At 39.3% G+C, this 18,173-nt stretch overlaps 1 protein-coding gene across 2 annotated transcripts in view; it reads left to right on the forward strand.

The window, feature by feature from the left end:
* Window positions 1-18,173, forward strand: part of Abca13 (ATP binding cassette subfamily A member 13) — a 440,297-nt gene that overhangs the window by 362,916 nt on the left and 59,208 nt on the right. For both annotated transcript variants that reach the window (XM_060365661.1, XM_060365662.1), the window contains exon 56: window positions 13,048-13,198. In XM_060365661.1, coding sequence (XP_060221644.1) covers window positions 13,048-13,198 — 151 coding nt within the window. The remainder of the gene's footprint in view (window positions 1-13,047; window positions 13,199-18,173) is intronic.

The following is an 18,173-nucleotide window of genomic DNA, read 5'->3' on the forward strand; positions in this document are numbered from 1 at the left end:
AGCTGTTTGTTTGAACAATCCACTGTTTCTTTTATTTCATTCAGTGATTTAAGCATTTCCTCTCGAAAGGCCACAGACTGTTTGGCTGCAGCTTCCCGTATTTCTTCACGATGGCCATAATCTCCTTGTCTTTAATTTCCTCCATTTCTTTACGGATAGCCATGATCTGTTTGTTTTTATCTTCCTCTAATTCTTTTCATATTTTATTTGTTTCCTCTGTTATCTTCTTCATGAGCATAGATGTTAGGTCATCTCCTTGAATTTCATTTATGCTGGGGTATCTAGGGCTATTTGCCCCTGGATAACTGGGTTCTGGAGATGCCATATTGCTCTGGCTTTTGTTGGTTGAACTTTTACGCTGTCCTCTACCCATTGGGCTATCTTAGGTGTTTGAAGTTAATTTCTGGTTGTTCCTGGACTCTTGTAGTGGAGAGAATCCCTTTGGCAGGAAGATGGTTTTTCCTGAAGGAAGCCTTCTCAGCTTTTTGGGTATAGTCACTGGATGTCTGGTGTTTTTCAGGAGTTGCTACAGCTCACCTCAGGCATAGAGACCTGGGTAGTAACTGTGGTCCTGATTAGTTGAGAGGGCTCTCCTCTCACTGGGAGAAGTCCTGGAGACAGCTGCCCTTTTTCTGGGTTTCTTGCTATAAATTTAGTGATCAACTGCTGTAACCTGTGTGTCCCGTGGTTTGGTCGGGTTTGTTAGGGATAACTGGTTGCCCCTTGGAGCAGTATCTGGGGGTTGATCTCAAGGTTCCCGGTCTTTTGTAGGTCTGAGGTTGGGGCTCTGTGCCCCAGAACCCAAGAGGTAATCTGTGGCAGGTGAGTACTGCTCTGGTGTCTTGGGGCGCACAGTTCTGCCTGTAAGGTGTAGTTGGTACAAAGCAGGCCTCTGGGTTGGTGGAGCATGCGCCCACCTGCTAGTCTGTGGGAGCTGACTTTCCAATCACTCTGTGCTCCCTGTTTGGGCCCAGATCTGTGATGGCTGGGCGTACTCACCTCTTTGAGATCTGCAGGCTGCTAGACTTTCCCTAGGTGACCCCAGCAGCACGGTTTCTTCCTTCCCTGTGGGGTCCTCTCTGGACAGGGGTTCCCAGTCCCTGTTGTACTGGGGCGCGCAGCTTGTCTGTACCGCTGATTTGAGTGTGCAGCTCTCTGCACGGCAGGAGCTCAGTTGTGTTGGTGGTGGGTACCCGCCGTCCTGGAGACCTCCTGGGGAAAGACTGGGTGACCCGTGATCAGACTGGCAACTTTGCTTCCCCATGGGGTTTTCTTGCGACTGGGACTCCCAGTCTCAGGCACCCTTGTGCCCACGGATCAGCCTGGGAAAGTGATTGGGACATGCACACTTGCGGCTCCAGCCTGGAGACACAAAGCCCGTGTTACCCAGGATTTCTTCCGGGTTCTGGCTGGGTAGCAGTGAGTGGACCCGACCGATTCCCACACAGTGGGAGCCTCCCCTCACCTGGGAAACACGATTGATGTAGTTTCAGGGCCCAGAGTTCAGTCTCCTGGACTCTGCACGGAGAGTGCTGTCCTACTTTTCAATCGAGGTGCTCTCCTGGCGCCGCCATCTTGGCTCTTCCTTAAGCATTTCTTCATGTAAAAACTACTTCTATTATTTTAAAATTGGTGCTATACAATACCAGATATTTAAATTTTTTAAAAGGTTTTTTTGAGCTAGAGAAATGCTTCTGTGGTTAAGTGCATATACAACTCTTGCAGAGGAACCAGCTTTAGTTTCTAGCACCCCAGCAAGACAGTTCTTATCACCTGTATCTCTAGTTGGAAAAGATTGAATGCCCCCTGGTGACTTCCAGAGACACTGTACTTTGCACATGTGTGTGCACGCACACACAGAGAAACAAAAATATCCATAATTAAAAACAAAAATGAATAAATAAGCATTCTTGGCAATATCTATTGTATAATTAGTAATGTGCATGTAATAATTTGAAACTGGATAATATATTTTGGAGATAATATGCGTGTATATGATATATGTGTCAGGAAACTATTGCATCAATAGTGACATTCATGCTTATTATCAGGATAGCTGTTACATGTTATGACAACTTTGTATAACCCCTAACATTAACCTTGAAACAAATACTTTTAGGCTAAGTAGTGCTGTGATCCTGGAACTAAGTTCATGTTTTGTGAATAGTTTCTAGAAGTCAGCCTACAAGTGTCATTAATGATGACATCTTGACTCACAGAAACATACCATTGAATTCTGGTAACAGTGTAGCAGGTGATAAACATATACACCATTTTTCTTCTGAAGGTAAGTCTATGAAATAGACCTAGTCTTTCATTTGAATACAATATTAGATGGTATTTTGGTTTGAATGAAAAGTATCCCTCATAGCTTATGTTTTCAAATGCTTGGTTTCCAGATAGTTTTATTGTTTGTGAAGCTGTGGACCTTTTAGATAGTACAGTCTAGTTGAAGGAAGTATGCTACTTGGGCAGGGCTTTGAGGGTATATAGCCTCACCACACTCTCACACCCCACTTTCTGCTTCCTGTGTGTGGTTAAGTGAGGTAACCAAGAAGCAGAAAGACACACATGGTATATACTCCCTCATAAGTGGATATTAGCAATATAATACAGTATGAACATACTAAAATCTATACTCCTAAAGAAGCTAAACAACAAGGAAGACACTAGGGAAAATGCTCAAACCTCATTTAGATGGACAAATGAGATAGACATCAGAAGCAGGAGAAGACAGAGAAAAGGACAGGAGCCTACCACAGATGGCCTCTGAAAGACTCTACTGATTGAGGTATCAAAGCAGAGGCTGAGAATCATAGCCAAACTTTGGGCAGAGTGCAGAGAATCTTATAAAAAAACTGAGAGATTGAAAGACCTGAAGGGGACAGGAGCTCCAAAAGGAGACCAACAAAGCCAAAAAATTGAGCCCTTGGGGCCCTGAGGAGAATGATACCCCAACCACAGGCATTGCATGGAGAGGACCTAAAACCGTGGCTCAGATGTAGCCCATAGACTCAGTCTTAAATGGGGTCCCTAGTAAGGGGAGCAGGGGTTTTCTCTGGCATGAACTCAATGGCAGGCTCTCTGATCACCTCCTTCTTGAGGGGTGCAGTCTTGCCAGTCCACAGAGGAAAGCAATGTAACCAGTCCTGATGAGACCTGATAGGCTAGGGTCAAATAGAAGGGGAGAAGGACCTCCTCTATCAGTGGACTAGGGGAAGGATGTAGGGGGACAAGATGGAGGTAAGGTGGGTTTGGGAGGAGATGAGGGAGGGGCCTGCAGCCTGGCTGCAAACTGAATAAATTGTAATAAATTATAATAATAAAAAATAAAATCTCTCAGCTCTCTGATATCATCTGCTATCATGCTATCATAGACTATACATCTGAAACCATTAGCTAAAACAAACTTTTCCCTACATAATTTACTTTTGTTCATGGTATTTTGTTGCAGCAATGGAGCAGTAATTAATGCACATGGGAGAATTTGCAACTGATATTCAAAAGGCATGTGCATAATTTAATGAGATGTTTTGTTGCTCCAAATTATAGTATTCTCTTGATGGGCTAGAAGGAAAAACATCAGCAATATGAAAATGTTATTGTTTATGACTTTACTATTTTAGAAGGATATTTATTAACTTACTGGATTTTCTTTCCGTCATGTACACAGGAGTTAAATGTAGAAAGAGTTAAAGCTTCAATACCCCCAAAAGAATCACTGTACTCTCCTGCTACATGTATATTCATACAAAATTACCTATCTAAAAAGCTTGAGAAAATCCCACCTGGCTTAGAGGATACCCAGATAGTATATGTGGAAGTTACAGTTTACAGCTAGAATATGAATGCATTCCAACCTTCAGTTGTATATTCTTGATTTGTAATTAATAGGCAAAGCATCATGGGTGTACCATATTCTCTTAGAAAAAATATCAAACTACTATAGAGGGTACAGTTCTCTGATGCCTGCTTATATAGCCCTAGTTACTTTGTGGTATCCATGAAGAGACTCATAAACCCTCCATCAGGGCAGACCTGATCACCTGTTCATGAAGTGTGCAAATTTGGTAAATGTGGGCAGTGGAGGCTAAGCCAGAGTTTAAAAAGCAAGTAAAGTACAAACACTGGAGCGCTGGAAAGCAAATCATGCCAGGTCCACTGAACAGCGTTTTGCTCTTATTAACTATTTGACAGTTTACAGACTGCTAATAATATAAAGAAAATTAAATGCCCAGAGTGAGAAGGTTCTTGGCAAAGACCACTCAGAATGTTCTTCTGAGCTTTGTATTTAATTTTTAGGGTCTTTTGAACTGTTGTGCCATTAATTAAAGAGAAAAAGCCAGTTGAAATGCTTCATGATAAAAGCCACTTGGAGTTCATTTTTTATGTCAGATCCAACACGGAAAAATGTCTTGTCTTTCCAAGTGGTGCTGAAGCATAAAGCATACAGAATGTTATGACCTTCTCTATTAGGCTGAGATAACCAAGCGCAAATGTGTGGAAACTATGAAATGGATGGTGGCATTTTCTAATAGCAGGAAAATGATTGACGGTGATTCTGATTTAAGTAGTGTGTAGTTAGCATCCCTTGGAGTTAGATGAAAGGACTTAAATAAATAAGCTCATTTTCTCAGTCAGTTAAGATGAACTCTGGATGAGTGATTAACTCCTGCTTTGCTCAAGGAGCAATATCCTACCACATGCTTTTGTGTGCAGATCTGCACAAGGCTATACCTGCAGTCTCTCCACGTGGGCCAGAGTACCACTCTACTGACAAAGCAGTTCTGGTTACCAACACTTTAACTACACCTTTTGGCTTTCCTATATTCTTACTTTCACCAGAATTCAGAAAAGGAATTTTTTTTATGGAGGTTCATGTATTTAAACTAATGAGGGTCCAGAAAGCCTATTCACCAGTTAAGACCACTGGCTGCTTTTTCAGAGGAATTGGCTTCTTTTCCCAGTGCTCAGATGGTGGCGGCAAACACCTTTGGTTGAAGACCCTGCAGAATCCAACGCCCATTTCTGGCCTCTGCGGCCACTACATGCACATAGTGCATAGATAAGCATTTATGCAAAATGCTTAGACATAAAGTAAAAATAAATATCAAAAGTCAACCTGACGAAATACAGCTAGGAAAAATGTAGTATGCCTGAACTTAACATGTCATTACCGTGGTGTGAGTGCTGGCTCCACTGTAGTGCAACAGACTGTGCATCTTCTCTGTTCATACTCTGCCAAACTATTTGCAAGTGTAGGTATCATTTCCGAGTAACAGCTCAGGGGTAGAAACAAAGAAACAAACAACGTGCCTAGCATTTTGGAGGCCCTGGGTTCTATATGAAGATTTCAAAAAGTAAAACAAGGAAAACAGACAACTGCTGTCCTATGAGAAGGTGTTATCTAATAAAGGGATTCTGCAAACTACGTAGGGAATGCACTGATCTTTACAGCACATCAAAGGAAGGACCATGCCCTGCTCTGGGAATAGGGAAAAGCTCTGTTTCATTTCATGTGAAATCATGACCATAGTTTTAAAGTATCTGATTAGCGCTTTCTCAGACAATTAGAAATAGTGCTACCTCAAGATCCAGCTATACCACTCCTAGGCATATATCCAAAATATGCTCAAGTATACAACAAGGACTTTTACTCAACCTTATTTTTAGCAGCTTTATTTATAATAGCCAGAATCTGGAAACAACTAAGGTGTCCTTCAACTGGGGAATGGATACAGAAATTGTGGTACATTTACATAATTTAATACTACTTAGCAATAAAAAATAAGGAAATCATGAAATTTGCAGGCAAATGATGAGTTCTAGAAAAGATCATCCTGAGTGAGGTATCCCAGAAGACACAGACACACATGGTATATGCTCACTTATAAGTGTATATTAGACATATAATATAGGATAAACATACTAAATTCTGCACACCTAAAGAAGTTAAACAAGAAGGAGAACCCTGGGTAAGATGATCAATCCTCACTCAGACAGGCAAATGGGATGGACATCGGAAGAGGGAGAAAACAGGAAACAGGACAAGAACTATCACAGAGGGCCTCTGAAAGACTCTATCAAATAGGGTATCAAAGCAGATGCTGAGACTCATAGCCAAACTTTGGGCAGCGTGCAGGGAATATTATGAAAGAAGGGGGAGATAGAAAGACCTGGAGGGTACAGGAACTCCACAAGGAGAGCAACAGAACCAAGAAATCTGGGCATGGGGTCTTTTCTGAAACTAATACTCCAACCAAAGACCATGCATGGAGATAACCTAGAACTCCCTATACATATGTGGTCCATGGCAGCTCAGTATCCAAGTGGGTATCCTAGTAAGGGGAACAGGGACTGTCTCTGATATGAACTCAGTGGCTAGCTCCTTGATCACTTCCCCTGAGAGGGGAGCAGCCTTACCAGGCCACAGAGGAAGACAAAGCAGCCAAACCTGATGAAACCTGATAGGCTAGGTTCAGATAGAAGGGGAGGGGGACCTCCTCTATCAGTGGACTTTTGGAAGGGCATGGGAGGAAATGAGGGGGAAGGGGGGATTGGGAGGGGTTGAAGGAGGATGCTGCAGCTGAGATACAAAGTGAATAAACTTTAATTTGTAGAAAAATAAAATTAAAAAACAGTAACATGATAATAAATATAACTCTTATAAGAATTTCCTACAAAAAAGTTTCTGATTAGAAATGAGGCATCTGTCACTGCACTGGGTGGTGGTAACTATGAAGATAGGAAGTAGTTGGACCCCTGGAGTAACCTGTTCTAAGCTGGTTCCATGTTCTAGAACTCAAAATATCAAATACAGATAGTACATACTGAGAATGAGCAGGGAAGAGGTAGAAAGTGTCCAGAGATGGTAACAATGGGAATATTGAACATAAGTGTTCCATATCACCCAATTGGCTATAGAATTGATATGTAACCTCCTGCCTCTCATTGTCTAAGAGTGCCTTGCAGTTGAGAAGAGCCAACTAACAGGAGAGTGTTACAGAAGAACTTCAGTAATTCTTAACTTCAAATATTGAGGCAGATGTTGTACAAATTAACACATGGAGATTGGCACTATGCTTGAAGACATTAACTTTAAAATTAAGTCACACAATTCCTTCACATAACAATTACATAAGTTAGTGACTCTAACTTACACATTTTATCATTATCACCAGGAAATATGTCAGTGAAGCATCCTCGGCAGCTCTGTCATTTTCCCCTTCCAACCAAATAGTCTCTTGACTAACCACCACAGATAATTTTTGTTTGTAGGTTTTATTAAAATGAAATTATGCAGCACTATAAATTTTTTAGGAGTAACTACTTTTTCCACAATCCCACACTGACAAGGTGGTTAGTACCCATTTTGTTGCACGTTGTGATGATTTTGTTTCCTGCGTTTATATTGACAAGTTTGGGGATTAACATCACTGGTACAAGCATGAAAAGCTATCTATGTAGTATACGTATGAAGGAATAAAAATACTTCCATAGAACATTGATCTTTTACTGACAGCCTTGATTAACTTAGTTAAAATTATAAACTTCAGAATTTATAACTTAAGTGCAACAATGTAATAGTTATATCCATAAAATTACATAATGGTTTTCAAAACTTAAGCACGGAACACTTTGATCACCTTCAAAATGGACTCTGCACCTGTTAGTCTCTGTTTTCACCACTCTTTCCTAGCCATCAACAACAGTGAATCTAATTCTGCCTCTGTGGATCTGTCATTTTACATGAGACCATGTAATTGGAGAAGTTCCTGTAAATAGTTTTACATAATAAATAACTTTTTAATTTCTAGTTTATATTTTGTCAAATGGGTGGTGTATGATGTTTGTTCTCTATTAGTGCAGTATACTGGGATTAATTTTAGTATATTGAACAAACTTTGGTTTCCTTAGTTTTATCTTACTTACTTATAGCTAATATACCCTGTTGGATATTATATCTACATGTAATTATATATTATATGTTATTATATATTTACTAAATATTAAATGTATTATATCCTCATTTTTATTGGATTTGATTTCCTTATACACATAAATTCCTGATGTATGAGAGTCTAAGCAGTTTTTCACCTCTATGATGGTTGGAAAGATATATGCATTAGTTATAAACTGTACCTTGAATTTTCATCTCTTCTAAGGCTAGTAATATGCAGTAATAATATTTCCACTGTGTTCAACTGTAAGCTTATTTGAGTCCTAAGAAAGTTTAAGGTAGACCAGTTGGAGCTATAATGTTCATTCATTCATTCATTCATTCATTCATTCAGCAATTGAAGAGTAGTAATGCTTCTCCCCCACTTCTTTTCCTTCTGCAACAGAATCTACTTATAATAGCCTTGAACTTGATATATAGCCCAGGTTAGCGTTGAGCTCATTACTGTCTTGACTTTACCTCTGAAGGTACCTAGAATTACAGAAATGTGTAAACACAACTGGGAGTGCAAACATTTATGATCTATGATATTTTTAGTTCATGTTGTGTTTACTGGGGCATAACCTCATTGTTAGTTGATAAGAATGTATGTTTTGTAAGAAATTATATGTCTGTAGTCTAACAAATTGAAGTTTCCTTTTCTTCTCATGTCCTTGGTTTCATTACCAGACTGTTATGATTTATCCGAAATTAATTCAGAGTTGTACTTATCTCTTCTTTGTTTGAAAAAGACTGAAAATTTGATGATAATCTTAAAACATTTACTAGTTCTCACTACTGAAATTATCTGGTTTTGGATTGCATTATGGGCAATTTTATAAGTACTTGTTTTAACTTACTCATTGTGCATTTGTTAAGGTTTATTCTTTCTAATTTGGACATATTCAGTGATTTACTTGTGCTCAGGTAACTGCTCATCTCATATGGATTTGGCCTCACAAGGATGCTTGATGCTTATATTTTTCTTTCTTTCTTTCTTTCTTTCTTTCTTTCTTTCTTTCTTTCTTTCTTTCTTCCTTCCTTCCTTCCTTCCTTCCTTCCTTCCTTCCTTCCTTTCTTCCTTCCTTCCTTTCTTTCTTTCTTTCTTTCTTTCTTTCTTTCTTTCTTTCTTCTCTCTCTCTCTCTCTTTTTCAAAAACAAAATGGTTTCGCTGAATTCTACCAGACCTTCAAAGAAGAGCTAACACCAATACTCTTCAAACTATTCCACAAGATAGAAACAGAAGGAACACTACCAAACTCATTCTATGAAGCCACAGTCACCTTATTTTAAAACTTAAACCGAACAAGTACTGAGTGAACCATTGCAACCATCAAGGATGCCATACACACCTCCATGCCTTTTTATCAGGCTCATAAACTGGAGTATTTCTCATCTCCTCTGTGACTGTATGTTGGCATTATCAACATGCTGAAATTTTTTATTTTTTATTTTTATTATTAGTTACATTTTATTAACTCTGTATCCAAGCTGTATCCCTCATTCCTTCCCAATCCCACCTTCCCTCCCTCATCTTCTCCCTGCCCCTTTCTAAGTCCACTGATCGGGGAGGACCTCCTTCCCTTTCATTTGACCCTGTTGTATTAGGTTTCTTCAGGACTGGCTGCAAAGTCCTCCTTCAAGCTCCTCACTTAGGGGGTGGGGAGGTCAAAGAGCCTGCCATTGAGTTCATGTCAGAAATAGTCCCTGTTCCCCTTACTAGGGAAAACCAATTGGTTACTCAGTTACCACAGGCTACATCTGAGCAGAGGTTCTAGGTTATAGCCATACATGGTCCTTGGTGGAGTATCAGTCTCAGAAAAGACCCCTGTGCCCAGATATATTTGGTCCTAGTGGAGCTCCTATCCTCCCCACGTCATACTAACTTATCATAACATTTTCTGTTTCTGTATCTTAATAGAAATGTATGTTGCAATTTTAGTTATGAATTTTTTTCTTGGCAAGTGTAGTTAAAGGTTTGGAGTTACGTTTTTGTTTTTTCCCCTAAAAACATAACCTGGGATTTTAAAGGGTTTTTCTTTTTGTTTGTTTGTTTGTTTTGTCTTTTCTTTTTTTTTTTCAATTGCATTATGTTAACACACTGCCTTTTTAAATGTAAATACAATAATCAATGTTACAGCACCTTTGATATGGTTAAGTGGGAAAGGCCATCAGTATTTAACATCTTTTTTTTTTTCTTATTTTTATTCTTTAATTTTTCTTTGGATGTATTCCAGTCATTGCTAAACTTTACCTGGATGTGTCCTGCATTTGATCCAGTTGTACTATGTTTCATGGGCAACACTTTTCTGAAAAATTTTAATTAAGGATTTGATTTTTTTTCCAGTTGTAAAACTTTGTAAACTTTCCAAAATACTAAAGCCCAGGGTGGCCTCATCTTTGATAATGAATTTAAAATAATATGCTTGCAACTATGGATAACACACATGAAATATTATTTATGGATATATATATTTCCTGAGCTAGCAGCTCAATATGTAGGGATACTTGAAACTTGAATTTTCATTCAACTTTTGCATTTGTGCATGAGAAAAACAAATCCTGTGGTGTGGTATGACATAAAATATATTTGTTGTTTATTAGATTACAAATTAAAGAGGACATCCTCCTTGACAGTCTCATTTTCAATGCAATAGTGAATAATGAATAAACACACGTCATGAAAATCACTGTGTAACAAACAGTATTATTGTACACTAGAGGAAGAGGAAGGTCCTACCAGATTTGGGTCAGGTGAAGACTGCCTGCTACAGCAATGAGGCTTCATTGCTCTGTCTTCCCATGGTAGAAGGAAAAACTGACTATGAGTTCCCTCAGTCATACTTTGTAAGGATAATAAACAAGTCAGGATTTTCCAGAGAGAACGTATGTTAGGGAAGGAAGGGGAAGAAGGGAAGAAAGAGAGATGTATTCTATTGGGGGAATTTGCTCATGTGATTGTGGAGCCTGAGAAGTTCTACAACAAACCACTTGCCATTCATGGAGTGGAGACTCGGGGGTACCAGCAGCATCATTCAGTTCCAGTTCTCAAACCCAGAGCCAGGGAAATGGATGTTGTAGTTCTCACCTGAAAACCCAGTGAGCAGCTGGTTCTACTTCTGCAGTCTAAAGTCAAGCATGTTCTCACAGTGCTCTTATGCCCAGGTAGAAGGCAAAGGGTATACCAGCTCTGGGAAGAAAATAATGGGTAGGAAGGGAAATGGGAAGAGACAAGGAAAGAGGAAGACAGAAGAAAAGAGGGAGGGGAAAAGAGAGGGAAGGAGGAGAGGGAGAGAGCTTGGAGAGTTAGGAAAGAAGAGAGGGAGGGAGGGAGGGAAAGGTGAATTTGCTTTGTTCTGTCCTGTTTTGTCTGGCCCTTGAGCAGGTGGGAGGGTATCCTCTTGTTTCAAGCGTGCCTCCTTGAGCCAGGTTTTTCTGAAAAGACTCTCAAAGACACACTCAGTAGTAGCGCTTTCTTAATGCCTATATGTTTCATTTACTTTTACTTTTTACTTTTTTTTCCATTTTTGAGATTAGAATATAGTGACAGCATTTCTGCTCCCAGGTCCCCCTTTGTTATTTTTTTTTTTTAATTAATGACCTCTTTCTTCATTATTTTTAATTCAAATCAGTTCTTACTAAACAGCACAATCACTCTTTTTTTTTTTTGAGATCTCTATGTTCATGACATAATCCTCCTTTCAAAAGAGCCACCTCTGAGTACCATTCCTTGCAAGAGGAGCTTTCAATGTGTAAACCTGGGGGCTACACCTACGCCTAGGAGCGCATGAAGTACATGAATATGTACATTGTTTAAAGAAGCCAGGACACTCTCCATGTGTTCCTTCAACTCTGTGAGAGTCTGCCACAGGAAAAGTCAGAGCACAAGAACCCCACCGTCTCTCAAGTTTGGCAGGAAGACTGGGAGGGGGTTCATCAGACTTTAAGTGGGGGGAATTAGTTTTCATGGTCCTGTCAATGCAGGCACTTGATTTGGTGCGTTATAATATAAAACTACAGCACAAAGTACAAACCTGTAATGAATTCTGGACTAAGTTGTTAACACCAGCCATAGCAAGTTTCTCATGCGGGTACCAGCTGCAATCCATGGGAACAGATTGAGAAGGAGAACAAAAAGATAAAAACGTGTGATGAGCTTTGCAATTGGGCCAATTAACTCTTTTTTTTTTCTACTCTTCATATACTCAGTGAAAGTTTATATATAGTTGTTTGTAAAGTCTTCAACTGAAATTTTAAGGATTAATCCAATATTTACAATAGTTTCTTTGTGGTAATATTTCTGTAATAGCAATTTACGAGACTCACACTATTCTTAATATGCACACATATGCACACACACACACAGACACAGACACACATACAGACACACACACGTGTGTGTTGGGCTCATGGTTGCCTCTGTGAAGGAGAAGAAACAGTTTTGCACTCTTCTATCTTAGGTTAGGTTCTCTGCTAGAGCCTGGAAATTAAACTCAAGCATATTTGATTGAATATATAAAAACAAGATTTTCACAAAGAAAGTTATGTATTATATATAATTATACAGAGAAAAATGGAGAGTGAGACAGAGAAAGAGAACAGAGAGAAGGAATGGCAGGGAGGATCAGTTGATGAATTAGAAGAATGAGACTTATACACAGGTTTTATCAAATGGAAAGGGCTTTGGGGCTTTCAGTGGGGAGGTGAGTTCTGGGAAGGTGAGGAAGTATCTGGTATTCTCCTCTCCTTGTGTTTCTAGGTGATCATAGCAGTTCCTGTAAGTAGCAAGTGTGGCGATATCTTTTTAAGTAGGCATGTCCTTTAGAAAGGGGGATGTTTTTAGCTCTTTAACAGGGAGCTGGGGAGAAATCAACAGCTTTTTCCAGAATTTGCTGGTTTCCAGTTACCTTTAGCTTAATAGTTCATGTGCCAAGATCCATATTTTGTTGTGGCAATTTTTTTGGTACCCTTCACTTGTTATTAGGTTTAAGTATTTTCACAAAACCAGCTAGCTATATGAAGAGAGCTATTGATGCGCCAGATTTAAGAGATGGGTTGATACGTATTCGTGATATGCATTTCAAAGCATATTTTACTTGTGTTTGCAGAGATATGGTAGACCTGGCTTCTGCTGGTAAAGTGGGCATTCTCATTGGCTACTGTCCACAGCAGGATGCCCTAGATGAGCTCCTGACTGGCTGGGAACATCTTCAGTACTACTGCAGACTCCGTGGGATCCCGAAGCAGTACATTCCAGAGGTAAGCAATGTCCGGTTTTCCAGAGGAAATGGATCCACTGAGAAGTACTGGTACATCAGCTCTGACTCTAAGGCTGTTCTCTCAGCCAGGATAAGAACCCATAGCACTAGATGAGTTCAAAGCAAAAGTCATTTTCCAATGTTAAAATTTGTATTGATATTGTATATTTAAAAATGTGTTGGTGAGGAAGTCCTTCATAAGGAGCTAAGTGAAAAATAATAACCTCTTTTTCTTTGTATCTCCAAGCTTTTCTCTTTTTCTTTAAATTTCTGTATGCTTACTGGACTATAGATTGTGGTCAGGAACAGAAAATCTAAAACTGGACACAGTGTGTTTCTGAAACTTGGGGAGTTATCGGAGAGGATGTCTCTCTTGGGAGCAGGCAAAAATATTCCTGCCAGGAGTGACTTTCTTGGTGGCCTCAGGAGAATAAAGGAGCAGCAAGAATTGCAGGAACTCTGAGGCCTCCCGATATGCTATCTGAGAGTAATGGAGAACAGGTGAAACAGTGGGCATGGGAGACTTACTCTTTCTCTTGATGGTCTTATCAGAGCTCATAGCCTTGACAGACAGCTCAGAGGATATTCCTAACAGGAGTACAACCAGAATGGAAGATGCTAAAGGCATATTTTACCCTTTGAACACCCCTTTGTCGTGCTTGCTAGATTTCTGGTTCTACAAAAGGAGTAGGATAAAAGGAGCTGGAGCTTATTGGTTTATCCTACGAGTCTATAGACGTTGGGACATCTAGGATTCATGGTAAACAAGCTTAATAGCCACTGCCCTCACTGATCCATGACAATTCATTCTCTGTGTTGTTTTTATAATGCTGTAGTCTTTTTTTTTTTTTTTTAATTTTCTGCTCCATAACTTTAAAACCAGAACAGGAACTCTCCGCTTCGTTGTTCAGACCCAGGAACCTTGACCTAAGTCTCATTTTAATAAACACAGCTAACTGACCGCCCTGCAGGAGACCCACCAAGTGTACTCAAACAGCTCTTGGCTTCCAATACTAATTGTTGGCTCTATATTTAATAGGCATTTTCTCTGTCAGCTCCCCTTGTTAGTTTTTGATTGAAGAGGTAGATTCTTGGCAGTGCCTATAAGCTGGCCTCTTCTGTCTGGATGAATGCACCTATGAAACGTCTCCCTTAATAAGACCTGGTGCTGTCCGTCACCCAGGCAATTGCCTTCTGATAGCTCACTGTCCTTCAGCCCCTGTTTTGAACTCCTCCACTGAGAAGTTACTTTAGTGCTCACCAATTAGGAAGTAGCTTTATTTCTTTCATTTATCTGTAGTGGATTATGCAGATGGTAATGCTACTTGCTCATTCAGTGGTTTCTAATACATCAGCACATTTTCTATTCCTAAAGGACATGGTGCCTCTCCCAGCCAATTCCTCACTACTGTAAATTGTGTGAGCATTTGAAATATAGAATAAGCACAGGATTCGGAGGTGCTTATTATGGGATATTAGTGTTAAATAACACAAAATGATGACCTACCTAATGTAGTCAGAAACCATATCTTAATGTTTCATCCACCATGGATCCCATAATGGTGGGGATTCAGAATTGTCATGAAAAATCACAATAGTTTGATTACATCACACCTACCTTAACAATTTCATCACAGCATATCATCTGTGTGACTGTCATGGTAATAACAAGCCTCTGCCATCAGCTGTATCAATGATTGCTGTACATAATGCTTTACTATTGCTGGTTTATATATTTGCTATACTATAATGTTTTTATTTTTGTTTTTTTCTGTGTAGGTTTACTTGTACTTACAAAAATACATTACTATAAGAACACATGCCCTGAAAACAGCCTCATGCACCTTGTATTTGCCATATATCTTGATTACAAAATGCATGTCCAGTGATTGACATCTATTGCTCAGGATTGGGGAACAAGTTTTTTGAGGGTGACAAAATGACAAAATGTCTGAGAATTCACTTCCTAGAATGTATCCTGTACTTTAGTGACACATGACTATCTTTCTGTATGTCTGTCTCATATCCTGTTCAAAGCAATTAAGAAGTGTTTCCACAGTTGGAGAAAATGAAGCACAGAGTGGTCAGGGAGCAGATCTGGAGCACAGGCTTTTGATTGACAACACCCTGCAGTTGCTAGCATACTAGGACAAAATATCTTCCACCATTGATATCTAAGATTTATTTCTGGGGCTTTGGTGTATTAATGGAAGCAGAAATTGTATGGAGTGACTGGCCTGGATATAATTTTCTTAATTATTTACTTTTCATTGTTCTCCAGTTAGTTGGGCCCAGGAGGACACCTCCGGTTCAAGTCTTGAGCCCTGGAGACAAAACATATATTTTTCTCCCTTATATATCTGCCACTCAAATTGGTTCTCTTTTACAGGCTTCCATCTTGACCATGGAAAGATAGACAGCCACCTGTCTCCTATGATTCGAGGAAACCTCCTATGCTTGCTTAAAAGCCCTTTCTGTCTCACCCTCACAGCCCCCACTCATTTTCATCTCCTGCCCTCCAACCCAAGCCTTGTACTGAGTACTGCCTATAGTACAGGACACTCAATCCACCTATTCCAAGTTTGCTGTTCTGCTCCAGCTATGTACGTAATCTTGTAACTCTCAGATGTTTACTTAGGCCGGAAAAGGTTACCCCTTCGTTTGACTTAGATTCAAGATCCATATGTTAAAGTGCTCATTTCCAGTTTATCATTTATACTATACTGTTTGTGTAGCAGGTGTATTTTAAGCCTTTATTCAGTCTGACCAGTCTGGTGAAACTAGTATCAAACCATCACTAAATGGCTCAGGAAGGCAGTTATAATCGGGGATGCTACGGAAGATATGTAAGAGACTCTTCTGATATTTCCTGAGATAATATAGCCAAACAAAACTTTTAATTGGGATGAAAGCTGGTGAAATATGCATTTTTATTTTTTCCAGGGCAGCAGTAGGTCTTTTAATGGTCTTATCTTTGTAACTACCTGCACATTGCTCTTGGAATACTTCTGAGTGTTGCTTCAAGCACCTTTTCTGTAGGCATGAGTTGCAACTTAAATTTTGTTTTTCTATTTGTGGTTGGGTTTTGAAAAGAGTTCAGTTTTGACTGAAGAAGAATTGACTAGGAGGTCATGGCAGAGGGAAGGTCACATGATGTTTGTTCTCTTGGAAATCCTTGGCTCCTTTTCCCTGGTCAATGTCTCATTCTCATCTTGAATTTCACAGAACAGCTTTGATAAGGGCATCACACCTGCACATGGGCAGTCTTTGGCTCAGGAACCCGATGAGTGTGCATGCTTTTCTGAACAATCTATTTTGGCTACAGGATATTTCCCAAAGTTCTGCTATGTGCTGAATGTGCTGCAGCCTGGAAAATGAAGATTATAAGTCCCAGTCTTCATCTCAAAATGTGGCGTAATTTCTAGAGCTTCCTGAGAGAAAAAAAAATATGTGCAAGATCCTGTAACTAATGGCATTTTGTGATTGTGGGACAATAACAGTAAGATTTTTGTGGCTTCTGACATTTTGGGGTCTAGGTAGCATTTTTCCAGCCTTGATTTCTAGGTCATTACATTTGCCATTATTTTGATAGTGGTGCAGAAAAGATGGCAACAAGATGCTTCTCATTAGATCATTTTAGTTATTTTCTGAAAGTGACATTCACAGAGTATTAGATCAGACATTTGTTCCTGCGCATTCTGGAATCTTCCCTATGATTAACTGCTTTGAGATTTGTAGTCTGCACTATTTAACCTTTTCTGAAATTAGAAAAATATGACAAACATTTTCTGGTTTCATAAAAATAGCCAACAGTGTTTGGCAAATTTATTAAAAATGTATTTACTCTGGAGCACATTGCTGTAAAGCCAGGGCTTTTAATCATTATTTTGCTTTGTTCCTCCCCTTTATTAGCTAGCTTTCATTCCTCGTCTGAATAAACTGCATTATGTCATAATAAACATTTGCAATACCTGTACATTTTGAACATTTTCATAACTCTGAAAAGATAACCTGGATTTTCACTTTCCCCATTGCTGTTTGTTTTTGCTGGTCTACTCTTATAGCTCTTCGTGTTTGTGTTTTTCAAAGGCATGAACTCTCTGTGTGACCACAGTGCTGCTCACTGAAAGAAAGGCTTTCTCTCCTAGGAAGCCTGCTTGCAGCCTCCATCTTTTAAATGAACATCACCTGGGACCGTGCTTCTGCTTTTGCTTTGCAATTCTATGGACACCATGGGATGTTTCTAATCCCTGCAGCACAGGCTTTCTGTCTCAGTCTTTACCGCAGCACCCCAATTAGCTGTTTGTGTTTGTTTGCTAATCCTGGGTAAAATATTTTGAAGTTTTTATTTGCTTAAAAGGGCTTTTATTCAATTTACTTTAATTGGCCTAATTTGACTGATGAATACAGGAAAAAGGATGTTTTCTGTGAGGCAGACTGGGGAAAAGGCCTTGGATATTTTCGCTGAGAACAAAGGATTGACCTTGAGATGGCTTTATACTCAAGTTTTAGTCTCTATGTGCCTTTTAGGCCTTGACTTCTCTTTCCTCAACTCACAGTATTTAACCATGGACCAGGACTTGTGTGTTTTAGCTCATTTTCAAAATTACTTTGAAGTCACACAAATACAGACATTAAAGAAGATGCTCTGAAGTTTGTTATATATCATGATCATCATATTATAACCATAAGTTTTATATATTTGTAAGAAAAAAGTATGTACATTAGTCTAACGCTGTTTTAGTTGGTGGCTTATGAAAACACGATTATCAACTGTCATAATCGTATAGAATTTGTCCTTCCAAATTTGAAGTAAGGTATGTTTTTTTTGCTGGGCTGGTTATGCAATCATATATGAAAAACAGATCTCCGTTTACATCTGCATTAACACCTTGATTACTGTAGAATTTTAATCTACATGAGAATGACATAAAGTATATCTATTTAAAAAATTTACAGACAGTTGGAAACAAACA

The sequence above is a fragment of the Meriones unguiculatus genome, chromosome 12 (assembly GCF_030254825.1).
Source record: "Meriones unguiculatus strain TT.TT164.6M chromosome 12, Bangor_MerUng_6.1, whole genome shotgun sequence".
NCBI lineage: Eukaryota > Metazoa > Chordata > Mammalia > Rodentia > Muridae > Meriones > Meriones unguiculatus.